This window comes from Branchiostoma belcheri, unplaced genomic scaffold, assembly GCF_001625305.1.
Source record: "Branchiostoma belcheri isolate BF01 breed outbred unplaced genomic scaffold, Haploidv18h27 scaffold186, whole genome shotgun sequence".
Lineage (NCBI taxonomy): Eukaryota > Metazoa > Chordata > Leptocardii > Amphioxiformes > Branchiostomatidae > Branchiostoma > Branchiostoma belcheri.
The window spans coordinates 82,873-100,424 of record NW_017803335.1 but is presented as its reverse complement, the minus strand read 5'-3'; the positions used below and the strand labels follow the sequence as shown (position 1 = coordinate 100,424).

The 17,552-nt window shown below is 42.7% G+C and overlaps 2 protein-coding genes across 2 annotated transcripts in view; both read left to right on the top strand.

Annotated features, from left to right (window-relative positions):
* LOC109467642 (neurofilament heavy polypeptide-like) overlaps window positions 1-707 on the top strand; it is a 5,917-nt gene extending 5,210 nt beyond the window's left edge. The window contains exon 4 of the mRNA XM_019765678.1: window positions 208-707. Within this exon, the coding sequence (XP_019621237.1) occupies window positions 208-707 (500 nt within the window). The remainder of the gene's footprint in view (window positions 1-207) is intronic.
* Window positions 708-2,694: 1,987 nt separating this feature from the next.
* On the top strand, window positions 2,695-16,955 carry LOC109467641. Its single transcript, XM_019765677.1, has 7 exons — window positions 2,695-2,744; window positions 2,882-3,279; window positions 4,426-4,845; window positions 5,120-5,539; window positions 6,566-6,748; window positions 15,852-16,340; window positions 16,927-16,955. The coding sequence occupies exons 1-7, from the start codon at window positions 2,695-2,697 to the stop codon at window positions 16,953-16,955; spliced, it is 1,989 nt and encodes a 662-aa protein (XP_019621236.1).
* The last annotated feature ends 597 nt before the right edge of the window (window positions 16,956-17,552 follow it).

The window sequence follows — 17,552 nt, the reverse complement described above, 5'->3', positions numbered from 1 at the left end:
AAAAAGAAGAAGCGAAGACAGAAGAGGCTAAAGAGGAACAAAAAGAAGAAGCGAAGACAGAAGAGGCTAAAGAGGAACAAAAAGAAGAAGCGAAGAAAGAAGAGGCTAAAGTGGAACAAAAAGAAGAAGCGAAGACAGAAGAGACTAAAGAGGAACAAAAAGAAGAAGCGAAGACAGAAGAGGCTAAAGAGGAACAAAAAGAAGAAGCGAAGACAGAAGAGGCTAAAGATGAGCAAAAAGAAGAAGCGAAGACAGAAGAGGCTAAAGAGGAACAAAAAGAAGAAGCAAAGGCAGAAGAGGCTAAAGAGGAACAAAAAGAAGAAGCGAAGACAGAAGAGGCTAAAGAGGAACAAAAAGAAGAAGCGAAGACAGAAGAGGCTAAAGTCGAACCAAAAGAAGAACCGAAGCCAGAAGAGACTAAAGCGGAACAAAAAGAAGAAGCGAAGACAGGAGAGGCTAAAGTGGAACAAAAAGAAGAAGCGAAGGCAGATGAGACTAAAGTGGAACCAAAAGAAGCGAAGCCGGAAGAGGGTAAAGTGGAGGAACTAAAAGAAGAAGCGAAGGCAGATGAGACTAAAGTGGAACCAAAAGCAGAAACGAAGCCGGAAGAAGGTAAAGTGGAGGAACCAAAAGAAGAAGCGAAGCCGGAAGTCGCTGATGAAGGGGCAGACACAGATTCGGAGACTGACGATGAAGAACTAAGGTAAAGAAGGATGCCGTCAAGCAACTTGCTGTTCAACTCGGAGTTCGCGATTGGCTGGATAAATTGAAGGAGCAGAAGAAGATGTTGAAAAAGGAGAACGAAGAACTGAAGGCTAAAGTTGAATCGAAAGGTATGTCTTAGAGTTATTATATCTGTTTTAGTCTAGCAATAAAAAGCTAAATTAATAACTTTAAGCAATAGTTTGATTAAGATATGGTACTAAACCAACGAATAGTGAGTAATGGCTGTGTAAATCTAGAATATTTTAATGTTTGAAGGATTTAGTGCTTCTTTTTCCCTGTGTCATTTTTAGCCACATGCTGGTATGCTTAACTGCCTAGATAATTTTCCCGAGAAGGATGTTTTACAATGTTTGTAATAGATAAGGGTGATTTTACACAAACATGAAATGCATCAGAAGACCAGAAACGAACAGGGTTTGTAGCTGTTATCGAAAGTCTACTGTAATTAATGGGCAAGACAAAAATCAGTTGGTTATGTGTCTCGAATTTCAGTCATCACAATTCAGCTTTTGGTATTTTTCAGACATTCTCCATTTCCTTAGCGGTAATTGATCTCGATGATGGTTTATGACAGGACTAAGCCAAGCATTTGATGGATGATATAGTAGTCGATTACCCGCGGACATTAAGTACTAAAAAATGTCGTAAATTCGTTAGAAAAAAAACGTTTATACTTGAATTTAATTGGTTGTATTGGTTGGCTTAATAATTGCCTTTGCCCCATTTACTATAATAATATAATTCAAAGTCCTTTTCTTTGGAAAAATATAACTAGATTTCCATCATGAAAAAAGTTGTTTCTTTCCTGTTAAATGGTACCTCTATTGTTACAATCATGCTTTTGTGCCATGGTAACCATGTTTGATTTCCTAATTGGTTCAACAAAAGAAGTGCCGAAATTTCCGTATAAACACAGAAGGATTTAGGCACTTTTGATTTCTAACGCACTGTCATAGTCAGCCCTGTATTAAACTCTAGAATGTAAAATCATTAAAACTTTTCCTATTATTGTAAAAGAAAAAAAACAGGTCCTATAATCTATGAGAATACACATTTCATTAAGCAGTAACGGATATATGATTTACTAACTTTAAGGTTCCGAAGGATTAGTGCTGAGTTAAAATGGTATGATCATTTATCTGTGCCTTCTAACAGAGGACGACAAACCAAAAGAAGAACCGAAGCCAGAAGAGACTAAAGCGGAACAAAAAGAAGAAGCGAAGACAGAAGAGACTAAAGAGGAACAAAAAGAAGAAGCGAAGACAGAAGAGGCTAAAGAGGAACAAAAAGAAGAAGCGAAGACAGAAGAGGCTAAAGAGGAGCAAAAAGAAGAAGCGAAGGCAGAAGAGGCTAAAGAGGAACAAAAAGAAGAAGCGAAGACAGAAGAGGCTAAAGAGGAACAAAAAGAAGAAGCGAAGACAGAAGAGGCTAAAGAGGAACAAAAAGAAGAAGCGAAGACAGAAGAGGCTAAAGAGGAACAAAAAGAAGAAGCGAAGACAGAAGAGACTAAAGTGGAACAAAAAGAAGAAGCAAAGACAGAAGAGACTAAAGAGGAACAAAAAGAAGAAGCGAAGACAGAAGAGGCTAAAGTGGAACAAAAAGAAGAAGTGAAGACATCAGAGACTAAAGAAGAACAAAAAGAAGAAGAGAAGACAGAAGAGGCTAAAGTGGAGCAAAAAGAAGAAGCGAAGAAAGAAGAGGCTAAAGTGGAACAAAAAGAAGAAGCGAAGACAGAAGAGGCTAAAGTGGAACAAAAAGAAGAAGCGAAGACAGAAGAGGCTAAAGTGGAACAAAAAGAAGAAGCGAAGACAGAAGAGACTAAAGTGGAACAAAAAGAAGAAGCGAAGACAGAAGAGGCTAAAGTGGAACAAAAAGAAGAAGCGAAGAAAGAAGAGACGAAAGTGGAACAAAAAGAAGAAGCGAAGACAGAAGAGGCTAAAGTGGAACAAAAAGAAGAAGAGAAGGCCGATGAGACTAAAGTGGAACAAAAAGAAGAAGCGAAAGCAGAAGAGAATAAAGTGGAACAAAAAGAAGAAGAGAAGACAGAAGAGACTAAAGTGGAACAAAAAGAAGAAGCGAAGAAAGAAGAGGCTAAATTGGAACAAAAAGAAGAAGCGAAGACAGAAGAGGCTAAAGTGGAACAAAAAGAAGAAAGCTGGAAGAAATCAGAAGAGACCAAAGAGGAACAAAAAGAAGAAGCGAAGGCTGAAGAGACTAAAGTGGAGCAAAAAGAAGAAGAGAAGACAGAAGAGACTAAAGTGGAGCAAAAAGAAGAAGCGAAGGCAGATGAGGCTAAAGTGGAACCAAAAGCAGAAACGAAGCCGGAAGAAGGTAAAGTGGAGGAACCAAAAGAAGAAGCGAAGCCGGAAGTCGCTGATGAAGGGGCAGACACAGATTCGGAGACTGACGATGAAGAAACTAAGGCAAAGAAGGATGCCGTCAAGCAACTTGCTGTTCAACTCGGAGTTCGCGATTGGCTGGATAAATTGAAGGAGCAAAAGAAGATATTGAAAAAGGAGAACGAAGAACTGAAGGCTAAAGTTGAATCGAAAGGTATGTCTCAGTACTAATATCTTTTTACCTCCATTAAAAATGGAGGTATTGTTTTTGGCGTGTCTGTGTGTGTGTGTGTGTGTCTGTGTGTGTGTGTTTGTTTGTGTTTCCGCACATTTGTAGTCAGCATATCTTTAGAACGCCTTTATGGATTGTGATGATATTTGGTATGTTGGTAAGTCTTAGGAAGACGAAGGTCAAGGTCAAATATTGGCCTCCTGGTGGATGATCTTGGTACTGCAGCAGAACTTCCGTTTTTTGTATCTTTTGTCCTGAACATGCTATCGTTTTGGCTTTTGGGTGACAGATAGCTTATCCTGTCAGGAATAAGTGGTGTGAGTTTGGTCATCCTAGCAGCTTGTCCTGGAACTGCAGGGCACTTTCTGGCGAAATCTGTAAAAGCCAATAAGTCCAGAGAGGAACAGCGTACAGCGTATTTTCATCATTTTTGGTGTGTAGGCTACTGAGAGAGAATTGTACATAATTAAATGTAAATTATGCAAATGAGTACCTAATTTGCATAATTGATGAGGAAATACTATAATTACAGTGTTTTATATAATAGTACTTTTATACATGTAATCTATTTAATATGTGGCAGGCAGAACATCAATAGATACCAATTATGCAAATGATGACCTAATTTGCCTAATTAATGTGAAAATTCTGTGACTCCTTATTGGTGAATGATTGGACTTTTATACCTTGTGACATGTTTAAGTTACTTAAAGGTTAACACAACTTTGCATATATTATGTTAATGTGCAGGTCATTTGCATGATTAATGTGGTCATGTTGTTCCTGACATGGAAATAAATAAAAATAAATAAATCAAAGACCATAACATATCCAGGACAAAGGATTTCTGCTGCAGTACCAAGGACAGCCACCTAGAGGCCTAAATTGGCCTCTATCATGCTAAGACCTACCCACATACTAAATATCATCTGATCACAACCCATAAAGCCAAGTTATGCAGACCACAAATATGCGGATACAACCCCCCCACACACACACACACAGGTATAGACACACACATACAGATCAAACACAATGCCTAAATCCTTTTTTCATAAATGTATAATAACAGTCTTTTTACGGGCTTGCTTCACATTGATGTTTTTATGTTTTTTTTCTCGTCAAAAGGAGACTGGATCACTGCTGAACCGCCATGGGTGATTGAGTCTTCTGGAAAAGAACAGACAGGCTATGAAGCGAGCAATGTCCTGAACAGCAAGGCGGACGCATTCTGGAGGTGCCCCGAAGATCAGCACCTCAACTTCATCGTGTTCGACTTCCGTACTGAGTACACCCTGTCCCAGATAAAACTCACTAATGTCGGGGACACAGACCACGACGTCAAGAGCTTCACACTCCAGACGTCGGCCTGCTCCAACCCATTCTGCTGGACCGACGTCAAAGTGTTCACAGACGTAGCAGCAGGCACCAAGGCACCGCAAGTGTTTGGTGGATTTGAAGCTTCTGCAAGATACTGGCGGGTTTTAGTGACAAAAACCCACAAACTACAACCGAACCTTGTTCAAGTCGAGTTTTTCGGCAAGAAAGGTACTTTTTTTCTTCATCTGCGGTTACGGAACATACTTGGGAATAAGGATGTAAACCCATGTCCATGCATATTTCCTGAGGTGGCGTTTTATGTAGAAATTTTGATTCCAAATATAAGTAACGTAACCATCTACATGTTCTTAATATATTACGTTCCAGTTCTGAAATAGATCAGCCACCATCATCGTCTTTGAGTCGAAGGGTGAAATAAGGAATGTCTTGCAATTGACGACATTTTCCCCAAATACAAAACGTACTTAATCTAATTTTCCAGGAGAGTGGCTGTACGGTCACCCCCCTCTGGCAATCGAATCGTCCAGCAGTTCCGACGGCTCCGAGGTTCTTGACGGCAGCAGCACGACGTTCTGGACTGATGGGCAGGAAGGACAGACCAGTTGGCACGTCACCTTCGACTTCCTGAACAAGTACGTCCTCTCCGGCCTGCGCATTACCACCGCGGGCGACACCACGCACGACGTCCGGTCATTCACTCTGCAGAGGTCGCCTTCCTGCGCTCCGTACAAATGGACGGATGTCAAGACCGTCACAGATGTCAAGGCTGGACTGAAGACGGCACAAGAGTTCAGTGGTTTCCAGTGCACCGCCTCGGCCAGGTACTGGCGCCTGGTCATCAACGCTACACAGAGCACGTCCCAGCCACATGTCACAGAAGTTAGCTTCTTCGGCTTCTCCGGTAAGTTTGTCTCAGGATCTCTGGCATATTCCACTGAACTCCAAGTTTCGTGTGTCCACCTATTTTAATCTATTCGTTAAATAAGTATAGTCGTTCAGCTATGTTGGTTCATAATATTACGGAGAAAACAGCACAAGAATTGTGACTTCATAAATTCCTCTTCATGATAACTAAAGATCCGGTTGCTCAGTATCTAGCCACTTCCCGGGAGTGTGACATGGGCACCGGGTAAAGGTAGCTGAAAGTCTGTATCGACCCCCGGCTCTGTTCTAGGAATGTTATTCTTGAGGGGAAGATAAACAGTAGGGCCCAGCAACCATCCTTGAAGGCCTCTATCCAAATATGAAAAAGAAACATGGGGGTATTTTCCTACTCTACCTTATGTCATTTGACACTAAAAATTTAAAAACCTGAATCCATTTGACGAAGTGGCAAGAGAGGAGGTAGGACAATAAACATGACAAAGGACAAAATATGTTTCATCCCATGTACTACCATAAAAAAAGGTATCGAGGGACAATCAAGTTCAAGTTTCAAGTTCAAGTTTTATTCATAAAAATCAGCCTTGCACCCAGTGCACAAACAAGCTGATTAACACTGATTTTTTACAATTCTGTAGTAAATACAAATACAAATTAACATTACAATTCCGATACAGACACACAAACAAACACATTACAAAACCACACATGGGCACTAAAGTAAAGACCAGAGAGTCCTGAGAGTCTTACTGCAAAGACTCGTTGTACAGGCATATTACCTTGTGTAAGAAGGAGTTTTTCAGTTTTTCTGTACGGGCTGCTGGTACTGTAAGTGCAGTTCCATTTCTTAAGGTCCTCCTAGTGGCCGTTGTCCTGGCCGGTGGAACCAGGTCATGGAGGGGGTGACCCTCGTCCAGCATGTTAAGTAGTTTCACTGCCGCCACCTCTCGCCTTTCCTTCAGCGTTGGCAGAGGAGGCACCTCACGTCTTCCCCCCAGTGAGATGATTCTCAAGTTTCTATCAGCTGTCATTTTGTTCAATACAGATGAAGCTGATTGTTACAAGCACGTGAAAGCAAGTGCGATTTCTGTGCTGGAGAGTGAGAACAGAGTTCTGAAGGTCAAGGTTGCAGACCAACAGAAGCTTTTGGAGCAGTTGATGGCAACCGTCAAATCCTGCGACACCTGTAGGGACAAGGCCAACCAGTTCGGCCAAGGGCAGCCAGCAGGTTAGTCCATTTTTTGTCTCTTCTGGAGAGTTAAGAGAAGTCCTAAGTCCCTGTCACACATAGCCAAATATGGCCTCCTGAACACTCCCAAACTCCTCCCAACCATGGTTAGGAGTAGGTCAGGATAAGGCCGACTGGTGTTCGGCTCGGTCGGCTACTGCTTGGCTGTGCCAGCTGAACATTCGGGTGTGGACTGACGGTTCGGCCATGGTTGGCTGGTGGTTGGCTAGTGTTCAGGGATATATCGGGGCATGGTTGGCAGTCAGATTTGACTTCATTTTAAGTCAATTAGAGTCGATTCGTATCGAAAGGTAGGTGTGGCCTAAATCTGAACAGGCTGCTCCCGAACTTTAGCCAACTTTGATCAGGGGATCTGAATGAGTGACAGGGACTTAAAGATCGTATATGTAGAACTGTTGAGATGATGATTGGAAGAAGTTTATCAGCGTTAATGTTTACATAAAGCTTCAAAGTTGTTTACTGCCACTGGTTTTATTGTACAATATATGGCTGTTGTTACTGCCGAGGTGCCCAGTCTGTCTGCTGCCCCCCTCCCGCTTCTCAACTGGAATCTTTGATACCCGATCTCGAGTGCTTTCGGTGCCCATTATAAACTCCTTAGAGTAAAATATTACGTAACATCGCCAAATGTCAGAATGTTTTGGCCATAGTGTAAGGTAACAAAACTTACATACTTGTTCCATTCTTATTGAAACGACAATTACTGAGGTAAAAATTATGATACGATCAACAAAAAGTAAGCAGTTCACACAAAAATTATTCCCTGCATTGTGACCATTTCAAGTAAAGTTTAATTTGTATAGTTTCCCTTCAAGAGTTAGTAGGTTTAAAAACTTATCGTTGAATTAAAATATCAGTCCCTAAAATTAAAGCCAAATCTATGGGTAAATTCTTCTTTTTCCGTAACTGATGGCCTCGTTTTGATCATTTACAACATGTGTGTACATAGCTAAGATATATGGTTTGAATTAATGGTAGTAAACATGTGTTTGGAGTTCAAACTGCAACAAGATTCTCGAATACCCATAGATTCATCTGATTTCGCTGCTCTTCCCAAAGTCTTGGAACAATGGCTAGTAATATCATCCACACTGCTGGTTTAAAGGAAACAGACCACTATTTTGAGCTCCCATTGAAATATATGGTAAAAATCTATAAAAAAACTGTCAAAAATCATCTACATCCGCTTTAGACCATGATTGACGAGCTAGTCTGACCCCTAAATTGTCCATTTAATCCACAATTCTGAGACTTTTACGGCAAAATTAAACTTTACCAGCCAAAACAAACTTGTCGTATCCTATGACCCCTCCAACAGCCTCAGACCACAGGCCAACTGACCAACGTCTACCGTGAAGCTCAAACAAATCTAGAGGCCATAAAAAAGTTCTAACCCCCTCCAGCTGAAAAATGCCAACATTGATCAATACATACCAAGAAAAACACTGTTTTAGAAGCGCCCATCAATACTCAGCTACTAAAACTGGGTCCTCTGCGCCCGAGCGAATTATTGTCCTTTGTCTAAGTAACTAATGATTCCATTGTTTATTGTTGGTGATAATTTGGCACATTTTAGTGTAGTAGGTTAAGGAAGCACTCGGGAACATCTGCTGCTTGGAGTCATTGCCCCTCCCCCCAGTCAGCCCCTGTGTAATTGCTTCAGCCCTCTTCTAGCCTCTCCTCTGCCGAGTGAACTCAGATCTGGATCCGGTTTTCCAGGTTAAGAATCTGGCGTACAAAGATGGCACGGCGACTGTTTCCACCCAGCTATCTGTTCTCCAAGATGTAGCCATCCACAGCAGGGCATCCAAGCTGGAAAATTTGCAATGCAAATTTTAACTTTCCCCTATAAGAAACATTTTCTATGAAATCCTGCAATTCCACTTGAATTCGTTCTTATAATTGAAAATTTTGGTGGCAGTTATGACTCATCATGTGTAATTCTGGGAAAGCTACAATAAAGAAATTGGTTGATTTCGTAGAGCAAAACAAGTGAAGGATATACGCAGATTCCACTTAAAGAAATCATACGGGATAAACCGGCTGTTAACGTTTAGAAGAAAAAAAAGCTATTATCATTTGGTGACTGATTTGCTTGTCTAACAACATTAGCGAAAGAGAAAGATGTGTAAACTATAGACACAATCACCGGGTCTTTTCAGGTATCAAAGATGAGCCAAAAAATGAGAAAGTGACTCTTCCAGTCAAACCTTTGGTATGTCTTCTGGAAAGTTACCACCAATACAACAAACAACATTGCAAGTTTAATCACGATGTGTCCACAAAATTATTCCGTTTATTTTCACGTTCAGCAAAACGCATGCTGTATTTTTATTTTTAGAGTTGGCTATAAAATGCATGGTCCAAATAAAGGATATTTTGAGGTTTATACAGGAAGCGTCACTGGTTCAATAGCCTTAAAAAAATATAGATTAATATTCTTCAAACTCAAAACTGTTGATGTAGCACGTGGCAATTGGGTAACTGGTGTGTTATTATGGTGATAATGATAGCGCATCTACGAAATATGATATCAGCATTCCATGGATGGTGTGGGTAGGAGGTCGGTGATGTAGGGCACTTTGTCAAAAATAAAAGGTGCTTGAGAGCCTGTGTTTTCGTTTACATTTATTTGCTGCCAACATTCCCTGTTGTCGTCAAATATGTCTGCATGATCACTAAGACGTTCCTCGTGACATTACTAGACTATTGTACATGACATTTCACCGACAATCAAGACTTGTTTTGGATATCCACTCTGCCTTGGATGAAGCGCAAAAAAGAGCATTTCAGCAATCAGGTAAAACCAAAACAGGTAAAGCAGTCATCTTCGCCGGAGGTGAAGTATGATCCTATTAGCGGGTAGCGGGTAGTAGTGCATTGCGGCTTTGCTACGGCTGGTGTTTTCAGTCAAGCACACTGTGTCCTATCTACTGTGCTGGGTCCTTTTCCATGGGGAGGTTTGAGGCTATTCCCTGCCGCCAGCGTTATATCACATCTGGAGTAACCAATACAATCCCCCACAACCTGTCCGTGCTGGGAATTTGTTAAAAGCTTTTGTTAATTTCGGCTTTGTTCTCATGAATGATTAAACCTTTTCTGGTGAAGAAGGCAGGCTGGGCATGACTGGCAGTATCATACCATGCAGCATTGATCTTAGTACTTGGTGGCATCCCTTTGAATAGACTTATGCGTCAGTAGTGTGATATATTGGTGTTAATAAGACGTACTTCAGACGTGCAGAACTATCCCATCAGCATGGAATTAGCATTTCAAAAAGATGCAAAAATTCAATGAAAGAAGTCAAATTACAAGCACAGTACGCACTATTTTTTTTACTGATGCTTGCAGAAGTCTGCGAAAATTGCATGGATAAAGTTATCGCCCAAGGCACAGTAGTAAAGGTAATCGAACACAAGAGAACGACAGACGACAAAGAGACAAAGAAAGTGAGTGGCACGGTTCCGCAAAAAGAAAAAGCTTCAAACAAAGACATAAAGGGAGATACTAACATTAAGAAAGAAGAAGAAGCGACTAGACAAGAGACGAAGAGAGATACAGAGGCTGTCAAGGATGAAGCGGAAAAACAAGAACCGGACAATTACGTCATGGAAGAAAAAGGAGAAATGCCAGTACAGGAGATAGAAGCATTAGAACAGAAAACTGATACAGTTCAAGATATAAAGGTAGAGGCAGATGTCATAGAGCAGAAAGATGAAGCTAAAGAGCAAGAGACAAACGTCGCAGCAATTCTAAATGCCCAACAGAATTTGCAGGAATATGCTAAAGAGATAGGAGCGCATGAATGGTTAAATGAAATACTTAGTGATCTTGACCAAAACCCAAAGGAAAGTCCTTATTACATGATGGATATGGAAGCAATTCGAAAATTCCTTGAGGACGACCAACCTAGATCTAAGAGTTATCAAAAACAAAAAACACCAGAAAGTGTTCCAGAACCAACAACATCAGCAAGTGTTGCAGAACCAGTAACACAAGAGAGTGTTCAAGAACCAGTAACACCAGCAAGTGCACCAGAACAAACAACACCAGCAAGTGCCCCAGAACCAATTGCAACAACAACAACAAGTGCACCAGAACAAACAACACCAACAAGTGTTCAAAAACTGACAACACCAGCAAGTGCACCAGAACAAACAACACTAGCAAGTACACACAAACCAACAACACCAGCAAGTGCACCAAAACAAACAACGCCAGCGAGTGCACAAGAACCAACAACACCAGCAAGTGCACCAGAACCAACAACACCAGAAAGTGTTCAAGAATCAACAGCACCAGCAAGTGTTCCAGAACCAACAACACCAGCAAGTGTTCCAGAACCAACAACACCAGCAAGTGCACCAGAACCAGCAACACCAGCAAGTGCACCAGAACCAATTGCAACAACACCAGCAAGTGTTCCCAAACCAACAACACCAGCAAGTGTTCCAGAACCAGTAACACCAGCAAGTGCACCAGAACCAACAACACCAGCAAGTGTTCCAGAACCAGTAACACCAGCAAGTGCACCAGAACCAACAACACCAGCACGTTTTCCAGAACCAACAACACCAGAAAGTGTTCCAGAACCAGTAACACCAGAAAGTGTTCTAGAACCAACAACACCGGCAAGTGCACCAGAACCAACAACACCAGCAAGTGCACCAGAACCAACAGCACCAGCAAGTGTTCCAGAACCAACAACACCAGCAAGTGTTCCAGAACCAGTAACACCAGAAACTATTTCAGAACCAGCAACACCAGAAAGAGTTCCAGAACCAGAAACACCAGAAAGTGTTCCAGAACCAGTAACACCGGAAAGTGTTCCAGAACCAGTAACACCAGAAAGTGTCCAAGAACCAGTAAAACCAAAAAGTGTTAAAAAACCAACAACACCAGCAAGTGCACCAGAACCAACAACACCAGCAAGTGTTCCAAAACCAGTAACCCCTCAAAGTGTTCCAGAACCAACAACACCAGCAAGTGTTCCAGAACCAATTGCAACAACACCAGCAAGTGCACCAGAACCAACAACACCAGCAAGTGTTCCAAAACCAGTAACCCCTCAAAGTGTTCCAGAACAAAAAACACCAGCAAGTGTTCCAGAACCAACAACACCAGCAAGTGCACCAGAACCAGCAACACCAGCAAGTGCACAAGAACCAATTGCAACAACACCAGCAAGTGTTCCAGACCCGACAACACCAGCAAGTGTTCCAGAACCAACAACACCAGCAAGTGTTCCAGAACCAGTAACTTCAGAAACTATTTCAGAACCAGAAACACCAGAACGTGTTCCAGAACCAGAAACACCAGAAAGTGTTCCAGAACCAGTAACACCAGAAAGTGTTCAAGAACCAGTAACACCAGAAAGTGTTCAAGAACCAACAACACCAGCAAGTGCACTAGAACCAGCAACACCAGCAAGTGTTCCAAAACCAGTAACACCAGCAAGTGTTCCTGAACCAGCAACACCAGCCAGTGTTCCAGAACCAATTGCAACAACACCAGCAAGTGCACCAGAACAACAAACACCAGCAAGTGTTCCAAAACCGACAACACCAGCAAGTGTTCCAGAACCAGTAACACCAGCAAGTGTTCCGGAACCATCAACACCAGCAAGTGTTCCAGAACCATCAACACCAGCAAGTGTTCCAGAACCGACAACACCAGCAAGTGCACCAGAACCAGCAACACCAGCAAGTGCACCAGAACCAATTGCAACAACACCAGCAAGTGTTCCAGAACCGACAACACCAGCAAGTGTTCCAGAACCGACAAATCCAGCATGTGTTCCAGAACCAACAACACCAGCAAGTGCACCAGAACCAACAACACCAGCAAGTGCACCAGAACCAACAACACCAGCAAGTGCACCAGAACCAACAACACCAGGAAGTGTTCCAGAACCAACAACACCGAAAAATGTTCCAGAACAAGTAACACCAGAAAGTGCTCTAGAACCAACAACACCAGCAAGTGCACCAGAACCAACAACACCAGCAAGTTTTCCAGAACCAACAACACCAGCAAGTGTTCTAAAACCAGTAACAACAGAAACTTTTTCAGAACCAGCAACACCAGAGAGTGTACCAGAACCAGAATCACCAGAAAGTGTTCCAGAACTAACAACACCAGCAAGTGCACTGGAACTAACAACACCAGCAAGTGCACCAGAACCAACAACACCAGCAAATGTTCCAAAACCAACAACACCAGTAATTGTTCCAGAACCATTAACACCAGAAACTATTTCAGAACCAACAACACCAGCAAGTTTACCAGAACAAAAAACACCAGGAAGTGTTCCAGAACCAGTAACACCAGCACGTCTTCCGGAACCAACAACACCAGCAAGTGTTCCACAACCAACATTACCAGAAAGTGTTCCAGAACCAACAACACCAGCAAGTGTGCCAGAACCAGTAACACCAGCAAGTGTTCCAGAACCAGTAACACCAGCAAGTGTTCCGGAACCAACAACACCAGCAAGTGTTCCACAACCAACAACACCAGCAAGTGTTCCAGAACCAACAACACCAGCAAGTGTTCCAGAAACAATATCACCAGCACGTGCACCAGAACCAACAACACCATCAAGTGTTCCAGAACCAACAACACCAGAACGTGTTCCAGGCCAAACAACACCACGCAAGTGTTCAAGAACCAGCAACACCAACAAGTGTTCCAGAACCAACAACACCAGCAAGTGCTCTGGAACCAAAAACACCAGCAAGTGTTCCCGAACCAGTAACACCAGCAAGTGTTCCAGAACCAGCAACACCAGCAAGTATTCAAGAACCAGTAACACCAGCAAATGTTCCAGAACCAACAACACCAGCAAGCGCACGAGAACCAACAACATCAGCCAGTGTTTCAGGCCAAACAACACCAGCAAGTGTTCCAGAACCAACAACACCAGAAGTGTTCCAGGCCAAACAACACCAGCAAGTGTTCCAGAACCAGTAACACCAGGAAGTGCACCAGAACCAACAACACCAGCAAGTGTTCTGGAACCAACAACACCAGCAAGTGTTCCAGGCCAAACAACACCAGTAAGTGTTCCAGAACCAGTAACACCAGCAAGTGTTCCAGAACCGACAACACCAGGAAGTGTTGCAGAACCAACAACACCAGGAAGTGCACCAGAACCAACAACACCAGCAAGTGTTCTAGAACCAACAACACCAGCAAGTGCACCAGAACCAACAACACTAGCAAGTGTTCCAGATGTAACAGTACCAGTAACGTGTTCCAGAACCAACAGCGCCAGCAAGTGCTTCAAAGCCAATAACACCAGCAAGTGTTCCAGAACCAGTAACACCAGGAAGTGCACCAGAACCAACAACACCAGCAAGTGTTCCAGGCCAAACAACACCATCAAGTGTTCCAGAACCAACAACACCAGCAAGTGTTGCAGAACCAACAACACCAGCAAGTGCACCAGAACGAACAACACCAGCAAGTGTTCCAGAACCGACACCAGAAAGTGTTCAAGAACCAGTAACACCAGCAAAATTTCCAGAACCAACAACACCAGCAAGTGTTCCAGAACCAGTAACAACAGCAAGTGTTCCAGAGCCAGTAACACCAGCAAAATTTCCAGAACCAACAACACCAGCAAGTGTTCCAGAACCAGCAACAACAGCAAGTTCACCGGAACCAACAACACCAGCAAGTGTACCTGAACCAACAACACCAGCAAGTGTTCCAAAACCGACAACACCAAGAAGTGTTGCAGAACCAGTAACACCAGAAAGTGTTCCAGAACCAACAACACCAGCAAGTGTTCCAGAACCGACAACACCAGCAAGTGTTGCAGAATCAACAACACCAGCAAGTGTTCCAGAACCAACAACACCAGCAAGTGTTCCAGAACCAGTAACACCAGCAAGTGCACCAGAACCAACACACCAGCAAGTGTTCCAGAACCAACAACACCAGCAAGTGTTCCAGAACCAGTAACAGCAGCAAGCGCACAAGAACCAACAACGCCAGCAAGTGTTCCAGGCCAACAACACCATCAAGTGTTCCAGAACCAACAACACCAGCAAGTGTTCCAGAACCAACAACACCAGCAAGTGCACCAGAACGAACAACACCATCAAGTGTTCCAGAACCAACAACACCAGAAAGTGTTCCAGGCCAAACAACACCAGCAAGTGTCCCAGAACCAGTAACACCAGGAAGTGTTCCAGAACCAACAACACCATCAAGTGTTCCAGAACCAACAACACAGAAAGTGTTCCAGGCCAGACAACACCAGCAAGTGTTCCAGAACCAGTAACACCAGGAAGTGCACCAGAACCGACAACACCAGCAAGTGTTGCAGAACCAACAACACCAGGAAGTGCACCAGAACCAACAACACCAGCAAGTGTTCCAGGCCAAACAACACCAGCAAGTGTTCCAGAACCAGTAACACCAGCAAGTGTTCCAGAACCGACAACACCAGCAAGTGTTCCAGGCCAACAACACCATGAAGTGTTCCAGAACCAACAACACCAGCAAGTGTTCTAGGCCAACAACACCAGCAAGTGTTCCAGGCCAACAACACTAGCAAGTGTTCGAGAACCAACATCACCAGCAAGTGCACCAGAACGAACAACACCATCAAGTGTTCCAGAACCAACAACACCAGAACGTGTTCCAGGCCAAACAACACCAGCAAGTGTTCCAGAACCAGTAACACCAGGAAGTGCACCAGAACCAACAACACCAGCAAGTGTTCTGGAACCAACAATACCAGCAAGTGTTCCAGGCCAAACAACACCAGTAAGTGTTCCAGAACCGACAACACCAGCAAGTGTTGCAGAACCAACAACACCAGGAAGTGCACCAGAACCAACAACACCAGCAAGTGTTCTAGAACCAACAACACCAGCAAGTGCACCAGAACCAACAACACTAGCAAGTGTTCCAGATGTAACAGTACCAGTACGTGTTCCAGGACCAACAGCGCCAGCAAGTGCTTCAAAGCCAATAACACCAGCAAATGTTGAAGAAGTAACGACAGCATCAGATGTACTAGACCAAACATTTGTAAAGCCTGCTCTTACCGCAACCTCTGTAATTTCAGAGGAACAGGTTAAAGAATTACGTGCAATGGCCAAGCACCTAGGGATGGAGAAGGAAATCGAAGGCACGCTACAGCACATGCAGCATCTGGCTGCTGAACACGAGACTCTGAAGATGAAAATAGATACAGTAAAGAAAGAGGAGACAACATTCGGAAGACAAGCAAATCCGCTCGGTGCCCGACAGAAGTCTGTCGTATTGCCAAAAGGAGTAGACAGACCGCCGTCAGAGAAAGAGACCAAATCACCTTGGGGTATCTTAGCAACAATGAAGTCAGAATTTCAGAAACTGAGACCACCTTTTTTTAAGACACCTGAGACACCCCGTGAACAACCACCAGCTGAGCCGAAAGAACCAAGGAAGGAAACGGCTACCGGCTCGGCGGCTCCCGTGGCTGAGCGCAAAAAGAAGAGAAAGAAGAAGAAGAAATCTAAACAGTCTCCACAGCCTGTAAATAGGCAGTGGATGTACCACCACGAGGCTATCGCAGGTGCATTTCATGCGTCTGTAGATTCAATATGGAGTGATAAACAATTGGCTTATCGAAAATAGAATTGACCTTGAAATAATAACTAATTGGCTTATTAGTATGCAACAGCGCTACTGAGGACAATGTATGGTATGCAGAAATATATGTGCTATAATTAGCAGAAATATGTCATTTTAAACATCTACAATATCTATCCATGTAGTATTACTTAGCTTTTAAAAAAGCTAAGTAACGAAGTCCAATGATATAAAAAGCCCAGAGATTAGGTTCCTACGAGAGTAAACGTTAGGATTGAAGTTCGACAGGATTAAAAGTTAAAGATCCACATGTATGTTTGTGTGAAATTGCCTCTCTCTGTGTGTTTTTACAATGCTCATGTATGTGCACACACACACACACACACACAAACACACACACACACACACAAACTCATACGTGTGTACATAGGCATCTATGTGTGCTTGTATGTACATCACTAGATATCATCAAGTTTACTAATGTACATGTATGTGTACATGCACCATTCTCATGTATGTATGTACGTACACATACTCATACTCACTATTTACTATGTACTCTCCAATAGAGAGTTTGTCGATGTTAGTCGTAACATGACTAAAATCTATTCAATAGTCCATAAGAAAGGTAAAATCATGGACGTTTTATAAAGAGGTCTCTTGAAGGAATTTCGTCCACGCTCGTATTTATCCATTATATTAATCACCATCATCTTCGTTATTATCCATATACTGCCAAGTCAGCAATACAGCGGATTATTGTCAGCTGAGCATTGTTAATGACTATAAAAATTGGGTAGAAATGAGGAGGGACGTATTATTCGAAACTAGAGGTCCCTGATCTCATACCTTCGCCAAATGATGTTAATCTTTATGACTGACAATTTGTAGATTATTCCCCCTAAATGTGCAAAAAGGATCCTCATTTTCATGAATTATTTCAATTTCACATATTCTCAACCAAAGGACATACACTCTTACATCAACAATGCCATTCTAGCATTTCCTCATAAATTATGCAAATGAGGTCCTGATTTGAATACATTATGTTTAATGATGTTTACCTTCACTGAACTCAAATACCACAAGTATGAAATTCTAGGCAGTTATCATTACATAATTATCATATAGCCAGGTGGCGTTGACCAATCAGAAGCCCCCATTCCATATTGATTATGACGCCATAATGTCACAG